This window comes from Equus caballus, chromosome 25, assembly GCF_041296265.1.
Source record: "Equus caballus isolate H_3958 breed thoroughbred chromosome 25, TB-T2T, whole genome shotgun sequence".
NCBI lineage: Eukaryota > Metazoa > Chordata > Mammalia > Perissodactyla > Equidae > Equus > Equus caballus.
The window spans coordinates 39447485-39465236 of record NC_091708.1 but is presented as its reverse complement, the minus strand read 5'-3'; the positions used below and the strand labels follow the sequence as shown (position 1 = coordinate 39465236).

The 17752-nt window shown below is 53.4% G+C and overlaps 1 protein-coding gene across 3 annotated transcripts in view; it reads left to right on the top strand.

The window, feature by feature from the left end:
* The window catches only part of ENG (endoglin), a 34791-nt gene that overhangs the window by 12775 nt on the left and 4264 nt on the right, over positions 1-17752 (top strand). For all 3 annotated transcript variants that reach the window (XM_070251241.1, XM_070251240.1, XM_003364144.5), the window contains 9 exons: positions 886-1028; positions 9601-9741; positions 12340-12505; positions 13174-13339; positions 13628-13754; positions 14215-14389; positions 14621-14760; positions 17312-17449; positions 17675-17713. In XM_070251241.1, the coding sequence (XP_070107342.1) occupies positions 886-1028; positions 9601-9741; positions 12340-12505; positions 13174-13339; positions 13628-13754; positions 14215-14389; positions 14621-14760; positions 17312-17449; positions 17675-17713 (1235 nt within the window). The remainder of the gene's footprint in view (positions 1-885; positions 1029-9600; positions 9742-12339; positions 12506-13173; positions 13340-13627; positions 13755-14214; positions 14390-14620; positions 14761-17311; positions 17450-17674; positions 17714-17752) is intronic.

Genomic DNA, 17752 nt, shown 5'->3' with positions numbered 1-17752 from the left:
GCGGCCAGTCCCTCCGCGCCCATCTTTGATCTCCAAGAAAACAGGAAGTGAGCGCGACAAGATGGAGACACAAACTTCCAAACAGTCTCCCCTTCTCTGTGCTCCTTCCCTCCTCCGGAGGCCCCTGCCCCGGCACATTCCTTAGGACGAGGTGTAGGGGCCTCATTTCCTCTTCCTCCTCTGTTGGGTCGGGGTGAAATTCCATTCCCTTCCCTCAGGACCTGCGTTTCCGGGCAGCCCGGTGGCGAGCTCAGCGGCCTCCTCTGGCAGCCGCCTTCCCAACCTGGGCCGCCCTTTTGGCTCACTCTGTCCCTTGGGGCCAGGAGACTCAACTCTCCTTGACCCATTCTTCTTGGCCTCCTTGAGACACAAGAGGAGAAGTTCTGACTCCTGATCTCAGCTCTCGCCTTCCTCTGGAGTGAACCAGCCTGGAAGCTTGGGGCCCGCACGTGTGGGCCCTGTCACACAGTTATGGTCACCAGATGATGCAGCAAATAAAAGTATAGGATGCCCAGTTGAATTTGAATTTCAGATAAACAATGGAGAAAAACTTAGTATAAGTATATCCCGTGCAATATTTGGGATATACTTATCCTTTAAAAAACTATTCATTTTTTACTTATTCAAAGTTAACTGGGTGTCCTGCATTTTATATGTCAGCCCTACACCTAGTAGCACTATGATCTCAGGCAAGAGATTTTTCCTTTCTGATCCTCAGTTTCTTCGTCTGTGGAAAGGATGTAATGATATCCACTTGGTAGGGTAACTGTGAAGATGCAGCAAATCCCTAAGTCAGTGCCAAGCACCTGGGAGACATTCAGAAAGTGGGAGTAATTGTCACCAACCTATTCTTACCTGATCTCTCCGGCTGTGCTTTCTCGACAGGTCTTGCAGAAACCATCCGTTGTGACCTACAGCCGGCGGACCCCAAGGTGACATATGCCACTAGCCAGGTTTCTGAGGGCTGTGTGGCTCAGGTCCCCAACACTAACCTTGAAGTCCACATCCTCTTCCTGGAGTTCCCAAGGGTGAGTGACCGATGGCACAGTTGGGTGGGGACCCCGAGGAAGGCCCGGGGCAATGGGATGAGGGGAGCCTTCCTGTGGCTGTCCCTGGAGTGATGGGCTTAGGCCTCACCACGGCCCTTGCCAGGAGGGTGACATGGGCATCTCACAGGGCCTATGAGAGGTGCTGTTTCTGGGGCCAGGATCAGGGCAATCTTCTGGATACGACCACAAGACCCAGGTGGGGAGGACTGGGTTTGGCCACGACCCAGTGGAGCAGTGGACCAGTCAGCTGCGGCTCACGCCCCTCCGTGGTGGGCCGTCACTGCTTCTCAGTGGACACAGCTGTGCTCTAGGCAGCTCTGACTGTGAGCAAGTGCTTCCCTCAGCGGATCCCAAATCTCCTGCCCTGAAATGTCCCCCATTGGACATCTGTGAGCTGGCCAGGCAGCCCCACAGAGAGAGTGATGCCACCTTGGGGACTCTTCTCCCCACAAGAACACTCCTGATGTCCACCATCAGTTTGTCTAAGGTCCCTCAATAATAATAACACATTGATTGAGTGCTTACTGTGTGCTAGGCCTACTAAGTGCCGGGAACTGATAAACATCGTACACATATTGAGCCTCTCAAGGGCCCATCTGTCAGGCTCTGTTAGGACCCGTACTTTTCAGAGGAGGAAACGGAGGCCTAGAGAGGTGAGGTCACATGCTCAGGGCCAGAGCTGACACCAGCTCCCCCGAGACTCCACTGGGCTGTCCCCTGGCTTCTGGTGGGTCTCAGTGTTCAGGCCATGTCTGGGCTGGAGGCCACACCTGGCTGATGTGGCCTTGGGTCCTGACAGCAATTCAGTGGCGTCAGCTCAGAGTAAACTTAGGGACAAACTGCCTCGGGGACTGTTGGGTTGCCCGGCGTTTGTGCAGTGATAAGACGGCGCCCAGACCACCAATATCGCGGGGGGCCTGCTCCCCACCGCCCCGCCTGCCGCGAGGACTGTGGGCTTCGATAATCCCCAAAACCACAGATAGTGCCACACAAACGTTATGTGCTTTTTGGAGCCATTGTAATTTTTTTCAAGTTTGGTAATGATGTGGAAAATTAGATTGCCCTCTGTAAGTCCATTTTGTTCGTCCAGATGTTCAGGTCTCTGTGCCCCCTCCGGGTGACTGGGATCCCCCTAGCCTAATCACTCAACAGCAGGCCTGTCAGAGGAAGGCCCCCCGCCACGTGCCCAGGGCTATGGGAGACACACGTGTAGACAGACAGCCAGGGTCCAGGTGATTGGCACTTTCTCAGGGAGCACAGGGCAGGGGTACCCCAGCTGCTGTGAGATGAGGCAGGGCTTCCCGGAGGAAACGACAACACTAAGGATGACCGGGAGCTCACCAAGTGAAGGAGGTCGGGGGTGGGGAGGCAGAGGATGGAAAGGATGGAGGGAGCACAAGGCAGGGAAGTGGGCCGCGGTTGGGGTCGCGTGTGGTTGCTGCGGCAGGAGCTTACAGTTCACCTTGGGGCAGGGCTAGGGAGACGGAAAAGGCCTCATCGCCATGCTAAGGAGTTTGGTTTTTGTCCTGTTGGCAGTGACAGTCATTGGAGGATTTTTAGGGGGATGGCAGAGAGCCATTGTAACGCATGTCATCCTAGAGCTCATGACAACAGAATCTCCCTGTCACCCCCTGCCTCTTCTAGAGAATTCTGTGCATGGAGCATGTGCCTTTTAGTTCAAGGAGCCAGGCTGCAAGCTCCAGGACTGCCGGGCGTGTTTGTTTGAGGAGGTGGTGGAGAGAGAGCTCAGGTTCGGGAGACCGGGGCGCCAGTCCTGGATCTGTCACTGGCTGGCACTTCATTTAGTGCCAGGTGTGCAGACGGAGCTCCATCTCCCCACTCTCCAACAGACACCCATTTTCTGGGCTCAGGGACTCACCGAAGAGTCACAGGGTATGAGAATCTGGCCCAGGACCTGACATGTTACAAACAACTGTTGAATGTATGAATGAATGAATGAATGAATGAATGCACTGCTATATGACTTTGATGCAAAGGTTAAGAACATGGCCTCTGGAGCCAGACAGTCTTCCATTTGAACTTTGGCTCCCCCACCGGCAGCACCACCTTGGTTTTCCCATGGGAAACATGGAGATGAGAATGGTCCCCACCTTGCGGGGGGCTGTGAGAATCGAGTAGGGTGGTGGCGGTAAAGTGTGGAGCGCAGGCCTGCCCAGAGTGACTGCTCGATACACAGTAGCTATGCTGTTGTTATTGTCATGTCTCCTCTGTGAGCTCTGTGTCCCACCTGTAAATACACTCATTTTGCCCGGCTTGCTGTAGTTTACAGAACATCTTCACATAGGTCAACTGATTTGGTCCCCAAAGGTTATTGCTCCCAGGTCGCTGAGGCAGGGGCTGTGAACCCATTTCCAGAGGAGGCAGCCGAGGTCCAGCCTGACATTGCTGGGCCTCCTCCTGGAGGCTCCTGGCCTCCCTGCCCTGAGGGTGGAGTCTGTGGTCCCCCCAGGCCCTACTGCTGTGACACTGAAGGACCTGTGGTTTCTCTGGGAGGCACCTTCCTCTCCGGGCAGCCCCCAAGAATGGGGTCCATGCCTGACAGTCCCCTTAAGCGGTCCTCGCCAGATGCCTGCCCTGTGCCCGGCCTGTGATGGACATGGATGGTGCAGAGAGAAAGCAGCCCACTCCTGCCCTTGAGCCACCCCTAGACCAGGGGAGGCAGAGGTGGGCGTCAGCAGCCCTGGTATTGAGTGACGGAATTGACAATGTGGGGCAGTGGGTACAGGGGACTGTGGGTCCCAAGAAGATGAGCACTGACTGTGGAGGGAGGAGGGCATTAGGGAAATGGCTCCCAGTGTCTAGCCATACAGAGAGGGGGCCAAGGGCATTCCTGGCAGAGGGCACTGCTTGAGCACAGACCTCGAAGCAAAAACCATGAGCTGGCAGTGTTAGCGTGGATGGCAGCTGTCTCGGCAACCAGCCCAACCCCTCCCGACTTGTGGCCGCCTTCTTCAAACCCTGGCACAAAGAAACGGCTTTCCCGTCCACCCCTGCACAGCCTCTGATTCCTCAGATTTCCTGTGGGTGGGCGGCAGATGAGCTGTGGCAGCCAAGAGCCTCGGGGAAGAGAGGTTCAGGGGTGTGTGTGTGTGTGTGTGTGTTCGGGAGGTTTGCAGACAGACGAGGGGGCCACTGGGCAGGGGCTCTTTCTCGCTGGGTCCCCAAAGGGCAGGCCGGAGCCTGGATTCCGGGAGGGGGCCCAGGGTTACATCCTGACCCGCGGAGACAGGAAACCGGCCTGGTGTCTCAGCGATTCCCGTCAGGCCGCCTGCACTGATCTGCTCTCCTCCTAACAAACCCCAGGCAGCCAGGCCAGAGCTGGGGCAGCCGCTGATTCACCCCACTTCTGGGCAAACTCAAGGAGCTGACGATGCCCCACCCACCCCCAAGCAGACAAACCCACCGGCCTCTAGCCCTGACTCACTCCTGGCCAGAGGGGCAGGCAAGGCTGCTCAGGCAGAGGGAGAGCAGGAGGGGCCCTGGGCTTCCCCAGACCATCCTGGGAGGCTGTGAAGGCCTGTGGAAAGCAGTGCCATCCTCAGACGTGGACAAGTGGGGCCCCACATTTAGCGGCCCCTCTCTGGTCCAGTTCCAGTTACACCCCTCCCCCTGGGGTGGGGAGTCTGCAGGGCTAAAGCGACATGGCCACCTGGAACCTGCGTGCCTCCCCCAGGGTGCCCTACTCCAGGCTTCTCTGCCAGAATGTGTTGAACCCCCTCCCATTGCTGCCCGGGGCTCTTTCTTGTCCGTCCTCTAGAGGGGGCACTGCATGGCTGCCATAGGCTCCCCTAGACCTGAAGGGTGTGCGAGGTGACTATCGGTGGGGGTTGGGCGCAGCAGCACTTGGGCATCCAGGCTGGGTTGTCCACACATGTACGTGTGAAGATGCGGGAGGTGAGCCGGGGGGCAGGGGCTGCCATTTGTATTCTTGACCCAAGCTTTGTAGATCTTGGGGGGGCTTGGTGGAGGGGCATGAACTGGGGGTCAGACAGGCTGGGCAGGATTGCACCTGCTCTCTTAATGCTGTATGCCTATTGTCTAGCTCAGGGTCAGTCTGGGAATAAAAACCAGATGGATGGATGAATGGATGGATGGGGGGTTGGGTGGATGAGTGGATGGATAATGGAAGGAAGGGGAAATATACATGCATATAAGCATTTGCTGATCGGCCATCCCCAAGGGGTTAGTGGTGTCCCTTGCTGTTCATTGCTGGTTGTCTTGTTCTCTACCAAACTCCTGGAGGACAGAGCTGTGCCTTCTTCCTGTCCACCTTTGACAGCTCAGAAGCCCCAGGCTGGGCCCAGTGCTGGCCTCTCAGACAGGCAAATGAACTGGGGAGGTGGGGAGGACACGACTGACCGGGGGTCCTCAGCTGGGGAAAGTAGCGTGTCTCTCCAAGGGCTTCTGGGAGCCTGTGGCCACCTGGCTAGAGACCACGACTCCTAGATGCCAAACACTGGGACCCACAGGAGGCAGGATGGAGTCCAGGGCCACACGATACTAGAACATCATTGAGCTCCACTCCTCCCTGCACGGATGGAGGGACTGAGGCCCAGAGAGGGGTTGCCACCATGAGGTGCGGCTGAGGCGGGTCCCAGTTCCAGCTAACTGCTGCCCAGCTCCAATGCTAACCTCCCCAGCCCCCAAACCGCGGCACTCCTCTGGCTGAGGGGGCAAGGAGGGAAGTGGAGGTCGTGAAGGCCGATCTACTATGTATTTGGCTGGGCACTTTGCAGGTAGAATCTCACCAAATCTTCACAAGCCTATGAAGTGGGCAATTGTTCAGTCCATTTTTCAGATCAGGAAACTGAGGCTCCAGAGGGGAAGTAACGGGCCAGGGTCACAGGCTGATGACTGAGCCTGCATTTGAATTCGGGCCAGTCCAGCTTTGACCCCTTCCCCTGCCACCCTGCCTGTGTGTACCATCTGAGTCTGTTGAGGTGGACAGAGGGCCGGCTGGCTCCAATCTGGCCGGCTCCAGTCTAGCCCTAGGAGGGTGGGGGCTGCAGGCAGCCCCAAGGCTCCACTCAGAAGAATTGCTGGAAGCGACTTTCTATAAGTGGCTACTAGTGCTCAGGCCCTCCTCACTGAAATTCCCCCTTCCCGCCATCGACTGCTGGGCCAACAATGGCATCTGTGGGACACTGGCACAAAAATAGAAACACGGTCTCCCGCCTACCCGCTCAGGGAGGGGGCCGGGGCAGGCCCACGCTGGCCCAGGTTGCAGAGTGGGGCCGGCCTGCCCTCCTCGGCTAGGCTCCCGGAATTCCCAGGATGCCATTCGGAAGAGTGGGAGCTTGGAGGTGGGAGGGGAGGCAGGCCCCTCTCTCTGCCTCTGGGCTCCGGGATGGGAGGGAAGAGAGAAGTCAGTGTGTGTGTGAGTGACCGCGTCGATGAGTCAGGGCCACGGGATGGAAATGTTTGCTGTGGAAACCCTGACTGGCTTTTTCTGGTAACCAGCTGGCCTTCAGCTCGGCCCGGGAGCCCAGAGACCCCAGAGAGGCCAGCCCTCAGCCTCCCTGAGTTTCCACACTGCTCTCTTGCTGTGTGGCCCTGGCCCCTGACTGCCCATCTTTGGGCGTCAGCCTCCACCCCCCTCCAAGCCCCCAACTCTACAGGGATGGACGTGGTGACAACTGAGTGGTGGGTTTGATGTGAGAGCTCTGGCAGAAGAGCTGAGTGTCATGACAAACGTCACAAAGTTCCAGTCTCCTAATGCCCTCACCCTAGGCATGACCCAACTCTGACCTTTACTTCTCTTTTTTAACTTCCTTTATCCAGAGCCCCATCTGGTATTAGTTCCCAACCCTGTCCTACCCCCGTTTCACAGATGGGGAAACTGAGGCACAGAGGAACAGGAACAGTTGCAGGCAGCAGAAATGGATGTTCACAGGGCTCTTTCCTCCCAGCTCAGGGGCTGCGCTCCCAGCTGCTGCTTCTGTCACCCGCAGCACTCTCGGCCTGTGGGTGTCCAAGGGGCAGGGGACCTGTCACCTTGCCTACTGCAGCCTGTGGCATCTCCAAACCATGGGGCCCATCTATTCGCCGTGTACAAGGCCCCAAAGTTCACTCCTCTAGGTGAGGACAGACAGATGGGGCTGGACATTGATGCACTGTGGGGCTATCTGGTCGAGCAGCAGGGTTGAGAGGGAGGACACAGCCTAGGTGAGCTGGCCACAGGCCGAGAGGCTGTGGGCCCCACTCTGGCACCAGGGTCCTGAGTACCGGGTACCTGGCTTTGCCACTCCCCAGCAGTTCCCTCCCGGAGCCTCAATTGCCACATCTGTAAGATGGGAGAACACTTGACCCTGCTTCAGTGAGAGTGCCTGCACCGTGCTCAGCACAGGGCCAGCCACGGGTCGGGTGGACCCATGTGAAATGACTGATATTCAACTCTTGTTTTTCAACAGCTTTATGGAGATAAAATTTGCCCATTTAAAGTGTACAATTGAGTGATTTTTAGTAAATATGCGGAGTTGTGCAATCATATTCAATTGTTCAGCTCAGGAGGCTGGGTGGGTCCATTCTCCAAGATTCTGGCAGCTCGGCTCTGCCTGGGCCTTTCCTGACACCACGGAGGGGGGGTCTCCCTTCGCTTTGGCTGATTTCAAGCAGTGATCACAATCCTGGAACAAAATGTCAGTTCTGACATTTTGATTTGTATTTCATGTTTTACCAAAATAGGATATTAAATGCAGCATTTAATTCTTAAAGTGTTTAGAACACGTAATCTTTTTAAAAATCGGTGAAACAAGATATTTCAAAAACCGAAAGTTATAAACCCGTTAGAAAACATTAATTAATCAAAAATGTGAATTTACGCAAACATAAATTTGAAACATATCTTATCATTCTACTATAAATTAGCATAAAAAGAATTATTCAAAAATAAGCAACCTAGACAGCTCACTAAAATGGAAAAAAGTGAGGCAGGTCCAGTGGCGTAGTGGTTAAGTTCACGTGCTCTGCCTCAGCAGCCCAGGGTTTACCAGTTTGGATGCCTGGCACAGACCTAGCACTGCTTATCAAGCCATGCTGTGGCAGGTGACCCACATATAAAATAGAGGAAGATGGGCACAGACATTAGCTCAGTGCCAATCTTCCTCAGCAAAAAAAGAGGAGTGTTGGAGGCAGATGTTGGCTCAGGGCTAATATTTCTCAAAAAAAATAAATAAATAAAATGAAAAAAGTTATTTGGGAAACATGGAAAACAATAATATTATTTGTTCTTTTTTGTTTTAAAGAGCAAACTTACAAACAAGGAGTGATTATGGTGTCATTACTGAGTAACGGAAATATTTCTGAGCAGATTTTTCCAGTAGCTGAAACTCTCTGACTCTTTGACATCAGTTAGGGAAATGGCCAGAAGATAATTAGAAGTGAAATCTGAAAACTTTCCACTTATGTCTTCATCTTGAAACGGCTCTCTCCTTCTTGATAAGTTTGAGGAGATTTCGGGGGTTGGCTTTTTGTCTCTTTGTGGAGACTGCCAGCTTTTGAGAGCAGCTGGAGTTTGTGTTCCAGGAATGTCTTTCTCTTCTTCCTTGTCCCCGTGAGTCCGTGGCCGGGCTTCTGACGCATGTACCTGTGTCAGTTTCAGAAGTCACCTATTCCCACTCCACTGGCTCAGAAAATCTTTGAGGAGAGTAGAGGTTGTTCTTTCAACACAGGCTTTGTTTTGTGGATCGCTGTGTTCTTTTTCTTTTCGGGAATAAGGAGAGGAAGTGGTCCACATCCCAGCTCCGTACTTACTTGCTGTATGATCTTGGGCAAATGACTTCACCTCCCTGTGCCTTGTTTCCTCATCTGTAAGTGAGAGTAATAACAGTGCCTACCTCTCAGGGTTGTTGTTGTGAGGATTAAATGAGTCAATATGTAAAGCATTTAGGACAGTCCTGGCACATAGTAAGCACTATATAGGTGTTGGGTCTTATTATTGTTGTTGTTATGAAAGCACTTTAAATGCGTACACCATGATCAATTAAAATTTTTAAAGCAGTAGGTACCTTTCAAGGCATAAATGATTTCAACTTCACATTCTTATAAAATATCAAAATAGTGGTATTAACAAAAATATGGGTATTTTAGTAGTTTAAAATAGTAAGGTAAACAGGAATACTGCAAACTGGGGAGGGGTTGATGCCTTGATGCTGCTGCATAGGGACAGAGAAAGAGCACAAGCTGCTCTCTAAGTCACAGACGCTCACAGACTCGGCACACAGCAGGTGCACAACAGAAATAACAAACCTTGATCAACTACAGGATGAAGTTGAGGCTCCTCACATTTAAAAAAGAAAATCTCTTTCGATTTGCTAGGGATAATCTCCTTCATTCATTCAGCAAATATTTTCTGAGCACCTCCTAAGGGCCAGGCACTGTGCCGGGTCCTGGCAGGCAGGGGCAGACAAGCCGAGCAGGGAGAGTGGAGTGGGAGCTGATGGTAAATGAGTCGTCACTACGGGTCTGGGTGGCACAGCCTATGCAAATCTGACTGGTGTGTGTGTGTCTCTCTCTCCTGCCCCGACCCCAGGAGGTGTCAGAGCTGAAGCTGACTATCCAAAGGTCCAAGCAAAATGGCACCGGGCCCCGAGAGGCGCTCCTGGTCCTCAGCACGAACAAGACTGCCTTTGTGCGGTTGGAGGCCCCAGGAATCCCACTCCGCCTGGCTTACGTGAGTGTGTTATCTCCAACCCCAAGCTTGAGGCACTGGCCGTGCACCTGCTCTCCGTCTCTGTGGGCCGGGGTCTCCCGCCCTAGCAGCCCTGCTTCCCTTTTTCATTCTGACATTATTTCCCAGGGCCCTGACTGGTGAATCCCACGGGGCCCTGACAGAGAGAACCCAAAGGACAGCAGGGTCTGGGGTAAAAAGTCCAAATCCAGAGGTGGGAGTCAGGTTGATGGGCAGCCCTGGCCAACTCCAATCCTCTCACCAGCCTCAGTTTTCCCATCTATCCAGTGGGAGAATTGGATTCGATGACATCCCATAAAAAACCTTGTCACCGTCTTTGAAAAAGTTATAAGACACCTATTTGAAAATATTGAAGTATAGAGGAAAAGAGTCAGGAGGAAACCTAATGACGTGCTAAGAGTAGTTATGGCTGGGAAGTGGGATTAGGAGAGACATTTATTTTGTTCTTTATACTTTGCTGAATTTGCAAGATTTGCTCTAATTAACACAGCCTGCATTGGAGAAAAATAATTTTTTAAAAACTGAAGTTTTAAGTGTCAGAACATCCACCAGAGAGAGAAGGTCAGCTGGCTGGGACCCACAGGGAGGGTGCTCAGGGCTGGAGGAGGTGGGATGGACTGTCCGCATGGCCTCCTCCACAGGGAAGGCCCTGGGAGGTGCCCCTAGATGTGAGCCGCTGTTGTTTACAGCCAGAGAAAGCAGCTGGAAGAGGGGAGAGAGTTAGAGCCTGTGGGGGAGAGCAAAGATAACACGGGGGAGAAAGACACAGAAAGAAAAATGGAAATAGAAAGAGGCGTGCTGTTCTGGGAAGGACAGACAGACACTCAGAGAAACACAGGGACAGAGGAGAGGCAGAAGAGCTGGGGACCCGAAGACAGAGCGCAGGCCAGGGCTGCCGAGGAGACAGGCCCAGAGACAGAGAGATACTGGGGGTGGGGGTGGGGGATGAAGAATCCAGAGCGGCAGCAGGGCCAGTACAGAGACAGACGGGGGATGCCCAGCTTGAAAGCCCCCAGGAAGAAGGTGGGGAGCGAGAAAAGCCAGCCAATCTGGAGGGCCGAGCTGGGCTGACCCCATGCGGTACATCCCTCTGCTCGCATGGGGGAAATGGAGGCCCCGTGGAGGGTCAGGCCTTGCCAGGGCTCCTCCTGCCCCTCGACTCTTCCCCACCTCCCGCTTCCCGTTCCTGGACCTCCAGCGGTTCAGGCCCTGGGTGACGCAGGGAACATGAAACACTGGGGCCAGCGGGAAGGTGGCAGCAGCCAGGGGCTCTGGCAGCGGCCTCGCCTTCCTCCCGGGACTGAGAATACCCTTGCAGCTTCTGGAGTGGGAATGCGACTGCCACCGGAGGGGCCACAGCCCGGCTGGGGGCGCGGGCCTCTGTGCCGGACCCAGCAAAGTGCCAGGCGATCCATTGACAAACTCCTTGCCCTTCTATCCCTGTGACATCCACGTTTTACAGACCATGACCCTGAGGGTCAGACTGGGTAAAGCCCACCCTCTACCTCTCCAGCTCTAAACCGCTGCCCCAGCCCTTCCATCACAGGGCTGGGTTCCTCACCCAGGCACTCATCACTTTGCCCCCTTGTTAAAGCCCTGCTCCATTCTAGGTGGACCATTCTATGGTATCTTGCCTACTGCCACTCTCAGGCAGTCCCCTTTAGTGTCTAGCCTGAAGCCCTTATGCTGCTACTGCTTCAGCGCAGTGCCCCTGGCTTTGGAGACACAAACTGAGTCTGTGGCCCCAACAGCTTCCTCTGAATCCTTTGGCTTCAACAGAGCACCTCCACCAGGAAGTCTTCCCTGTTTCCCTTCCCCCAGCCCACCAGGGTCTCTCCTGAGGCATGGGCAGTGTAGGCAGCGAGGTGCTGGGGCCACCAAGATTCCTGTCCCTGTCCATCCAGGGGACCTGTCTCGCTCCTTTGTTTCTTATTAAACACTATCCTCTGTCTTCTGTTGTTTCAGACTCGATGCATGGTTAGTTTCTGGATGGTGAGGTCCCCCAGGGTGGGGACCATTCTTGTTCATCTTTCATTCATTCTTTTATTCATCCATTTCTTCTTTCCTCCCTTCCTCCCTTCCCAGGTGCAGGACGCACCTGCCATGTGCCAGGTGTCATGGTGAAGCTGACATGCCAGGATCCCTAGTACTGGGCCCGCCACAAAGTCAGACAAATATTTCTCACTGCCTGCTATGCAGGGATGGGCAAGGCGACGTTGTTCCTCACAGACCCTTAGAGTGTGGGGGGAGCAGACAGTAGCCACATGACGTCATAAGTGTGGGTTGGATGAGGATGACTTTGGAGGGGTGGGGGTGATGTTTGGACAGGTGGATGAACATGGGTGTGCGTCCATTCGGCCCCCCAGTTATGGAAAGGAAGTGTGGCAGATCTGGCTCTGGGGGGGCCCTAGTTAGGGGGCTCTGGGCTGACTTCAGATCCACCAGCCTCAGCCTTCTCAGCCCTGGCCTTCTCTGCTCAGCCAAATGGCTGCCTCCCCAAATTACCCCCTGACCTCCTGCGTGGTGCAGAGGGGATTCAGGCCCCAGAACAGCACCCTGAGCTTCCACTTGTCTCCCCAGGACCCCCAACTGATCATCTTCCAAGAGACCCCAAGAGTCAACACCACTGGGCTGCCGCCTTTCACCAGCAAGAGGCACCTCTTCAAGTGGGCAAATACAAACGGCTCCATTGCCTCTGCCGCCGAGCTGAAGGACCCCGAAAGCATCCTCCTCCGTCTGGACCAAGGTCAGCTTCCCGGCAACCTCTCTGGGCTCAGGACTCAGCTCTGGAGGAATCTGAATTCCTCTGGCCCATTCCTCAGATGTGGACACTAAGGCTCCAAGAGGGGACGTGACATGCCCCAGGTCACACATAGCAAGTCAGTGCTCTATTGGGACAGTACCCACTCCTGTACCAGATGTTAGATTGAACCGTGTGAAACTGCTGCTGTTTGTCTGGCTTTTGACCTACAAAAACAGCGCTTTGCTATTACTTATTGTGCACCTACTATGCCAGGCATTTGGGGACTCAGTGGGGACAGACTCAGGCCCTGCCCTCCCAGAGCAGACCCTGTGGTGGGGAGGTGACAGATAAGTAGATTCCATAACTTCAGGTCGTGGTGCATGCTATAAAAGTGGGGTGGTGTGCTGCTGCAACCAGCTGCACCCTGACACGTGCAGGGGGTTCATCCCTTCTCTTAACCCCGTGTGGACAGATGAGGAAACAGAGGCCAGGGGATTTGCCCTGGGTCGCTCGGCAGTAAGTGGTGGAGGGGAGATTTGAACCCGGGTCTTCTGATGCCCCTACTTTGCTGCTCCACCCTGCCCGCCCAGCTATACTGTGGGTGAGGATGGGCCTCTGTGTTAGGTGTCAGGCTGCTCTGGGAGGGGACTGAGGTGTGCTTGTCTCCACAGCCCAGACGGCACCGTCCTCCTGCAGTCTCGAACCCCACGTGGACATGGGCCACACGCTCGAATGGCAGCCGCGCGCCGGGGCCTCGGTCCGGGGCTGCCGCTTGGAAGGTGTGGCTGGCCACAAGGAGGCTCACATCCTGAGGGTCCTACCGGGCCGCGATACCGGGTAGGGGAGCCTGCCCCCGCCCGGGCCCCGCCCCTTTTAAGGCCCACCCCGTCCCGCCTCTGGCCAGGTAGAGTCTAGTCACCCCCGCCTGTCTCTGGGCGGCCCCCAGCATGGGCCCAAGCCCCACCCATTCCCATGCTCATCCCGCAGACCTGCAGCGGACCCGGTAACAGCGCAGCCGCTGCCCGCCAGACTCCAGGCCTTGTCCTCACCCGGCCAGCCCCAGTCAGACCCCGCCCAAGCCCGCGTTCCCGCCTGCGCTAACTTGGGGGGTCTGTCTCCCCGCAGGCGCCGTACAGTGACCGTGAAGGTGGAGCTGAGCTGCGCTTCGGGGGATCCCGACGCCGTGCTCATCCTGCAGGGTCCACCCTACGTGTCCTGGCTCATCGACGCCAATCACAACATACAGTTCTGGGTGAGTCTTGCTTTGTGACCCAGACAGCCCCGCGCAGGCCTCGCCAAGGCTCCCCAAAGAGACAGCCCGAACTCCCAGCCCCGGCACCGCAGCCCTGAGCCTTTACAGACCGTGATCCCTCTGCCCCCACCCTCTTCCTCTGTGCCCAACCTTTTCTTCCTTTAGACCTTGCACGTAGATGGCACCTCCTCCAAGAAACCTTCCATCACCCCCTAGGGAGGCCCCTCACCCAGCCCACAGGGTCAGCGAAGGTTCCTGGGGAGGTGAACCCCAAGCTAAGTTGAAGGACAAACAGGAGCCAGTAGGTGAGGGGAGGTGGCCCAGGCAGAGGAAACAGCAGGAGCAAAGGAGAGAACAGTGAGACGTGGCAGAACCCTGGCTGGCCTGTGGGTCCAGGCCAAGCTGTGCACCCCCTGACTGTGTCTCTGGCTCCCTGCTCTGCGTCTCTCCCTGTCATTAGGCCACTGGTGAATACACCTTGAAGATCTTTCCAGAGAGGAACATCCCTGGCTACATGCTCCCAGATACTCTCGAAGGCCTGCTGGAGGAGGCCCAGAGGCTCAACGCCAGCATCGTAGCGTCCTATGTGGAGCTCCCTCTGGCCAGTGACGTCTCTCTGCAGGCCCACAGCTGCGGTGAGCACCCGGCTTCCTTCCCTTGCCCTCCTCCCTTTCCTTGCTTTCTCTTTGGATTGGTTGCCACTCTGCACCACTGTGTGAGCCAGGCAAGCTGCTTCAGCCTCTCTAGCCCCATTTTCCTCATGTGCAGCACGGGGACAAGGAGTAGCTAGCTATAGAAGTGCTTTGTGCCTAGTGCACAGGGTGCATGCATTGACTGTCCGCCGGCCTGCCTCTGCTGCCCTGCAGGCGGTGGGCTGCAGACCTCACCCATGCCAGTCCAGACCACCCCTCCCAAGAGCTGCAACCAGGAGCTGCTCATGTCCCTGATCCAGCCAACATGCTCCGATGACGTCATGACTCTGGTACTCAAGAAAGAGCTCATCTCGGTAAGGGAAGCCCTACCCCTCCGGTCCAGCTGACATGGGCAGCTGGTCCCTCCTCTAGCCTGAGAATCTTGAGGTCCTAACCCAGGCAGGAGAACCAGGCACATCCCTCCACAAGCCTCACTTCTCCCATTTGTAAAATGGGGTTGATAATGGTACCTACCCCATTTTACAAGTGAGAGAACTGAGGCTTAATGGTGAGAATTAATTAAGGTCTGACACGCCAAGCCAGATGTGGTGCACGGTAAGTACTCCATCAGTAGATGCTGGGTAGTCGTCATTATTAATTCTAAATGCAGGCTGAGCTGCATGGCCCCTCAACAGTGTAGCTACGCAATGTGATCTCTGCCTGGTTGAAGAGCAAGGATCTTACTATAAAAATAGCACAGCCTTCTTAAACATGTGGAAAAATTAGAAAAGAAGAAAATTGTAATCTCCCTACCCAAAGACAGTGGCTACCAACATTTTGGTGCGTTTCTTTCTGGAATGTTTTCTTTGTATATTTCTTACATGGTGTAATCATACTGGACGCACTTGTCTCTCCCCTGCTATATTCATTTAACATATTTTTAGAACTTGGCCATATCGACTTAATATTGTGTTTAATTATTAATATATTATATATATAATATAATATAATATATGTAATATTATATATCAATATATAATTATGTGTAATATATAATTACTAATATATTATAACAATTATTAACAATTTATTATTCCATTATATTGACATGCCATAGTTAACTCCTTCTCCCTTGGTAGACATTTAGTTTGTTTCCAATTCTGTAATATTATAAATGTGCAGAAAATGTCACTGTGCACAAAGCTTATCTTTACATAGGATTATTTTCTTAGGATAGATTTCCACATTAGTGAGATTGCTAGGCCAAAATGAGTGAACATTCTGGAAGTTTTGATACATGCTGACAACCCGCTTTCCAAAAGCTGATTTCAGTTTTCACTGCTGACTTTTGAGAGCACTTTGACTCTCTCTCTCCAGACTATTATTTTTGTTGAAATAAACCTTTGCCCATGTGGGAGGTGGCATGTGGTATTCGATTCTTGTTTGAATTGATACTTCTTTGATTATTAGTGAGTGTGGGCCTGGCGCCACATGACTGATGAGAACCTAAGGCTCTTTATCACTGTGGCTTGGTTTTTCTCTTGATGATTTTTATAAGCTTTTTACATAAAAAAAATATTGGCCCCTGGTCCATCATTCTTTTTGAAATCATTTTTCCCGGTTTGGTTTTAAATTTTGGCTATAGCAGTTTTTAACTCTTCAGACATTTTCAAACATCGGGCCATCCTAGCCTCCCATCTTCCCCTTTATGACTTCTTCTGGCCTTTCTGAGGCAGGAAATCTCTCTGCCAGAGCCTTGAACTCATCCATGTTCTCAGAGATTTTTCAGAATGACATTGAACTCCGTGGTTAGGTCCTTGTGGAAGTTTTGGGGAGTGTGGGGAATAGGGACCTATATGAAGCTCCATCTTTATTGTCTGAAAAGAGAACTAAGCCACAGCATGAAGGATAGTATGATGCCATTTGTTAAAAATACAAAAAAAAACAAGATCCACACATTTTCTCTGAGTACGTATGTCTGTGTAGAAGAAAACACAAAGAAAAGTGTCTGAAGAGAGTCACCGCAGACGCAGAGCACACTGCCCTCTCATCGACTTATGAAATGTGGTCAGGGTGCAGAGTTTGGGTTCCAGGCCCATGTGTCACTGGGGCTTCACCCAGAGCCATTTGTATTTGATGAGCTGATGTCTCCTAGGGTGGCCTGGGGAGCAGCAGGCCGGAGGGGCCTTCTGGAGGAGCGGATGTGAGCTCCCTGGGCTCAAGTGGGACCCCCAACAGTCCACTCAACTCTAAGTCTCTGAGATTCTTTGACCCTAAGAGTGTGACCGAGAAATTCTAAGATTTGATTATTCTAAGACAGGAGACGGCAAACGATGGCCCGCTGCCTGTTTTTGTAAATAAAGTTTTATTGGCACACAGTCACACCCATTCATTTACATATTATCTATGGCTGCCTTCGGGCTATGAAGGCAAAGTTGGGTAATTACAACAGAGACCACATGATCCAAAAAGCCTAACCTATTTACTGTGTGGCCCTTTAGAGGAAGTTTGCTGATCCCAGGTCTAAGAGTCTGTGGTGCGAGATCGGATTATGCTGGTGGGGTCTGCATGCCCCCGGGACTGTGAGCGATGATTACATGTAGCACTCCAGTGAATGTTTTTAATTTTAATAGTTCTCTATTTATTTTATTGGAAGAAATATAATAAGTAGCAAATCAAACTAATGATGTCACAGTTCTTATTGTTTAGGATAAGGCTAGGTATGAAAGTGAGTCAAGTTCAGGAAAAGTATTGTCTTAAATGGTATATGATGACGAGATCTACCAAAACTGGAGAGAGGAGGGGAGGAATGGCTGTGATTTGGGACCCCTGGGTTATGGGCTGTCCTTGGTGCTGGGGTGTGACAGACAGGCCCCAGGGAGCCTGGTGCCTCTTGACAGTGCCCCCCCCCCAACCCTGGCCTAGAGTCTGCATTGCACCGTCATGAGCCTGACCTTCTGGGACTCCAGCTGCCAGGCTGACGACAGAGATGACCACCTTGTCTTGCGCAGCACCTACTCCAACTGTGGCATGAAAGTGACGGAAAATGTGGTCAGTAATGAGGTAAGAGCTGGGGCGGGAGAGGTATCAGGGCAGCTGAGCTGGTGCCTCCGTGATCTTCCAGGCTGAGGGGCATTTGGGAGAATGAAGTGTGGGGCTCAGTAGGAAGACAAGACAAGCTTAGCCGTTGGTTGGCTCAGTCTCCCCATCCGTAAAATGGGTGTGTTGGGTGGGATACTCTCTGGGGTCCTCTTTGGCTTGACCAGCTCCTTGGCTCTGTTCCTGCAGGTGGTCGTCAACCTCCTGTCAAGCTCATCACCACAGCGGGTGAGATGGATGGTCATCATGCCAACTCTTCTGGTCTGG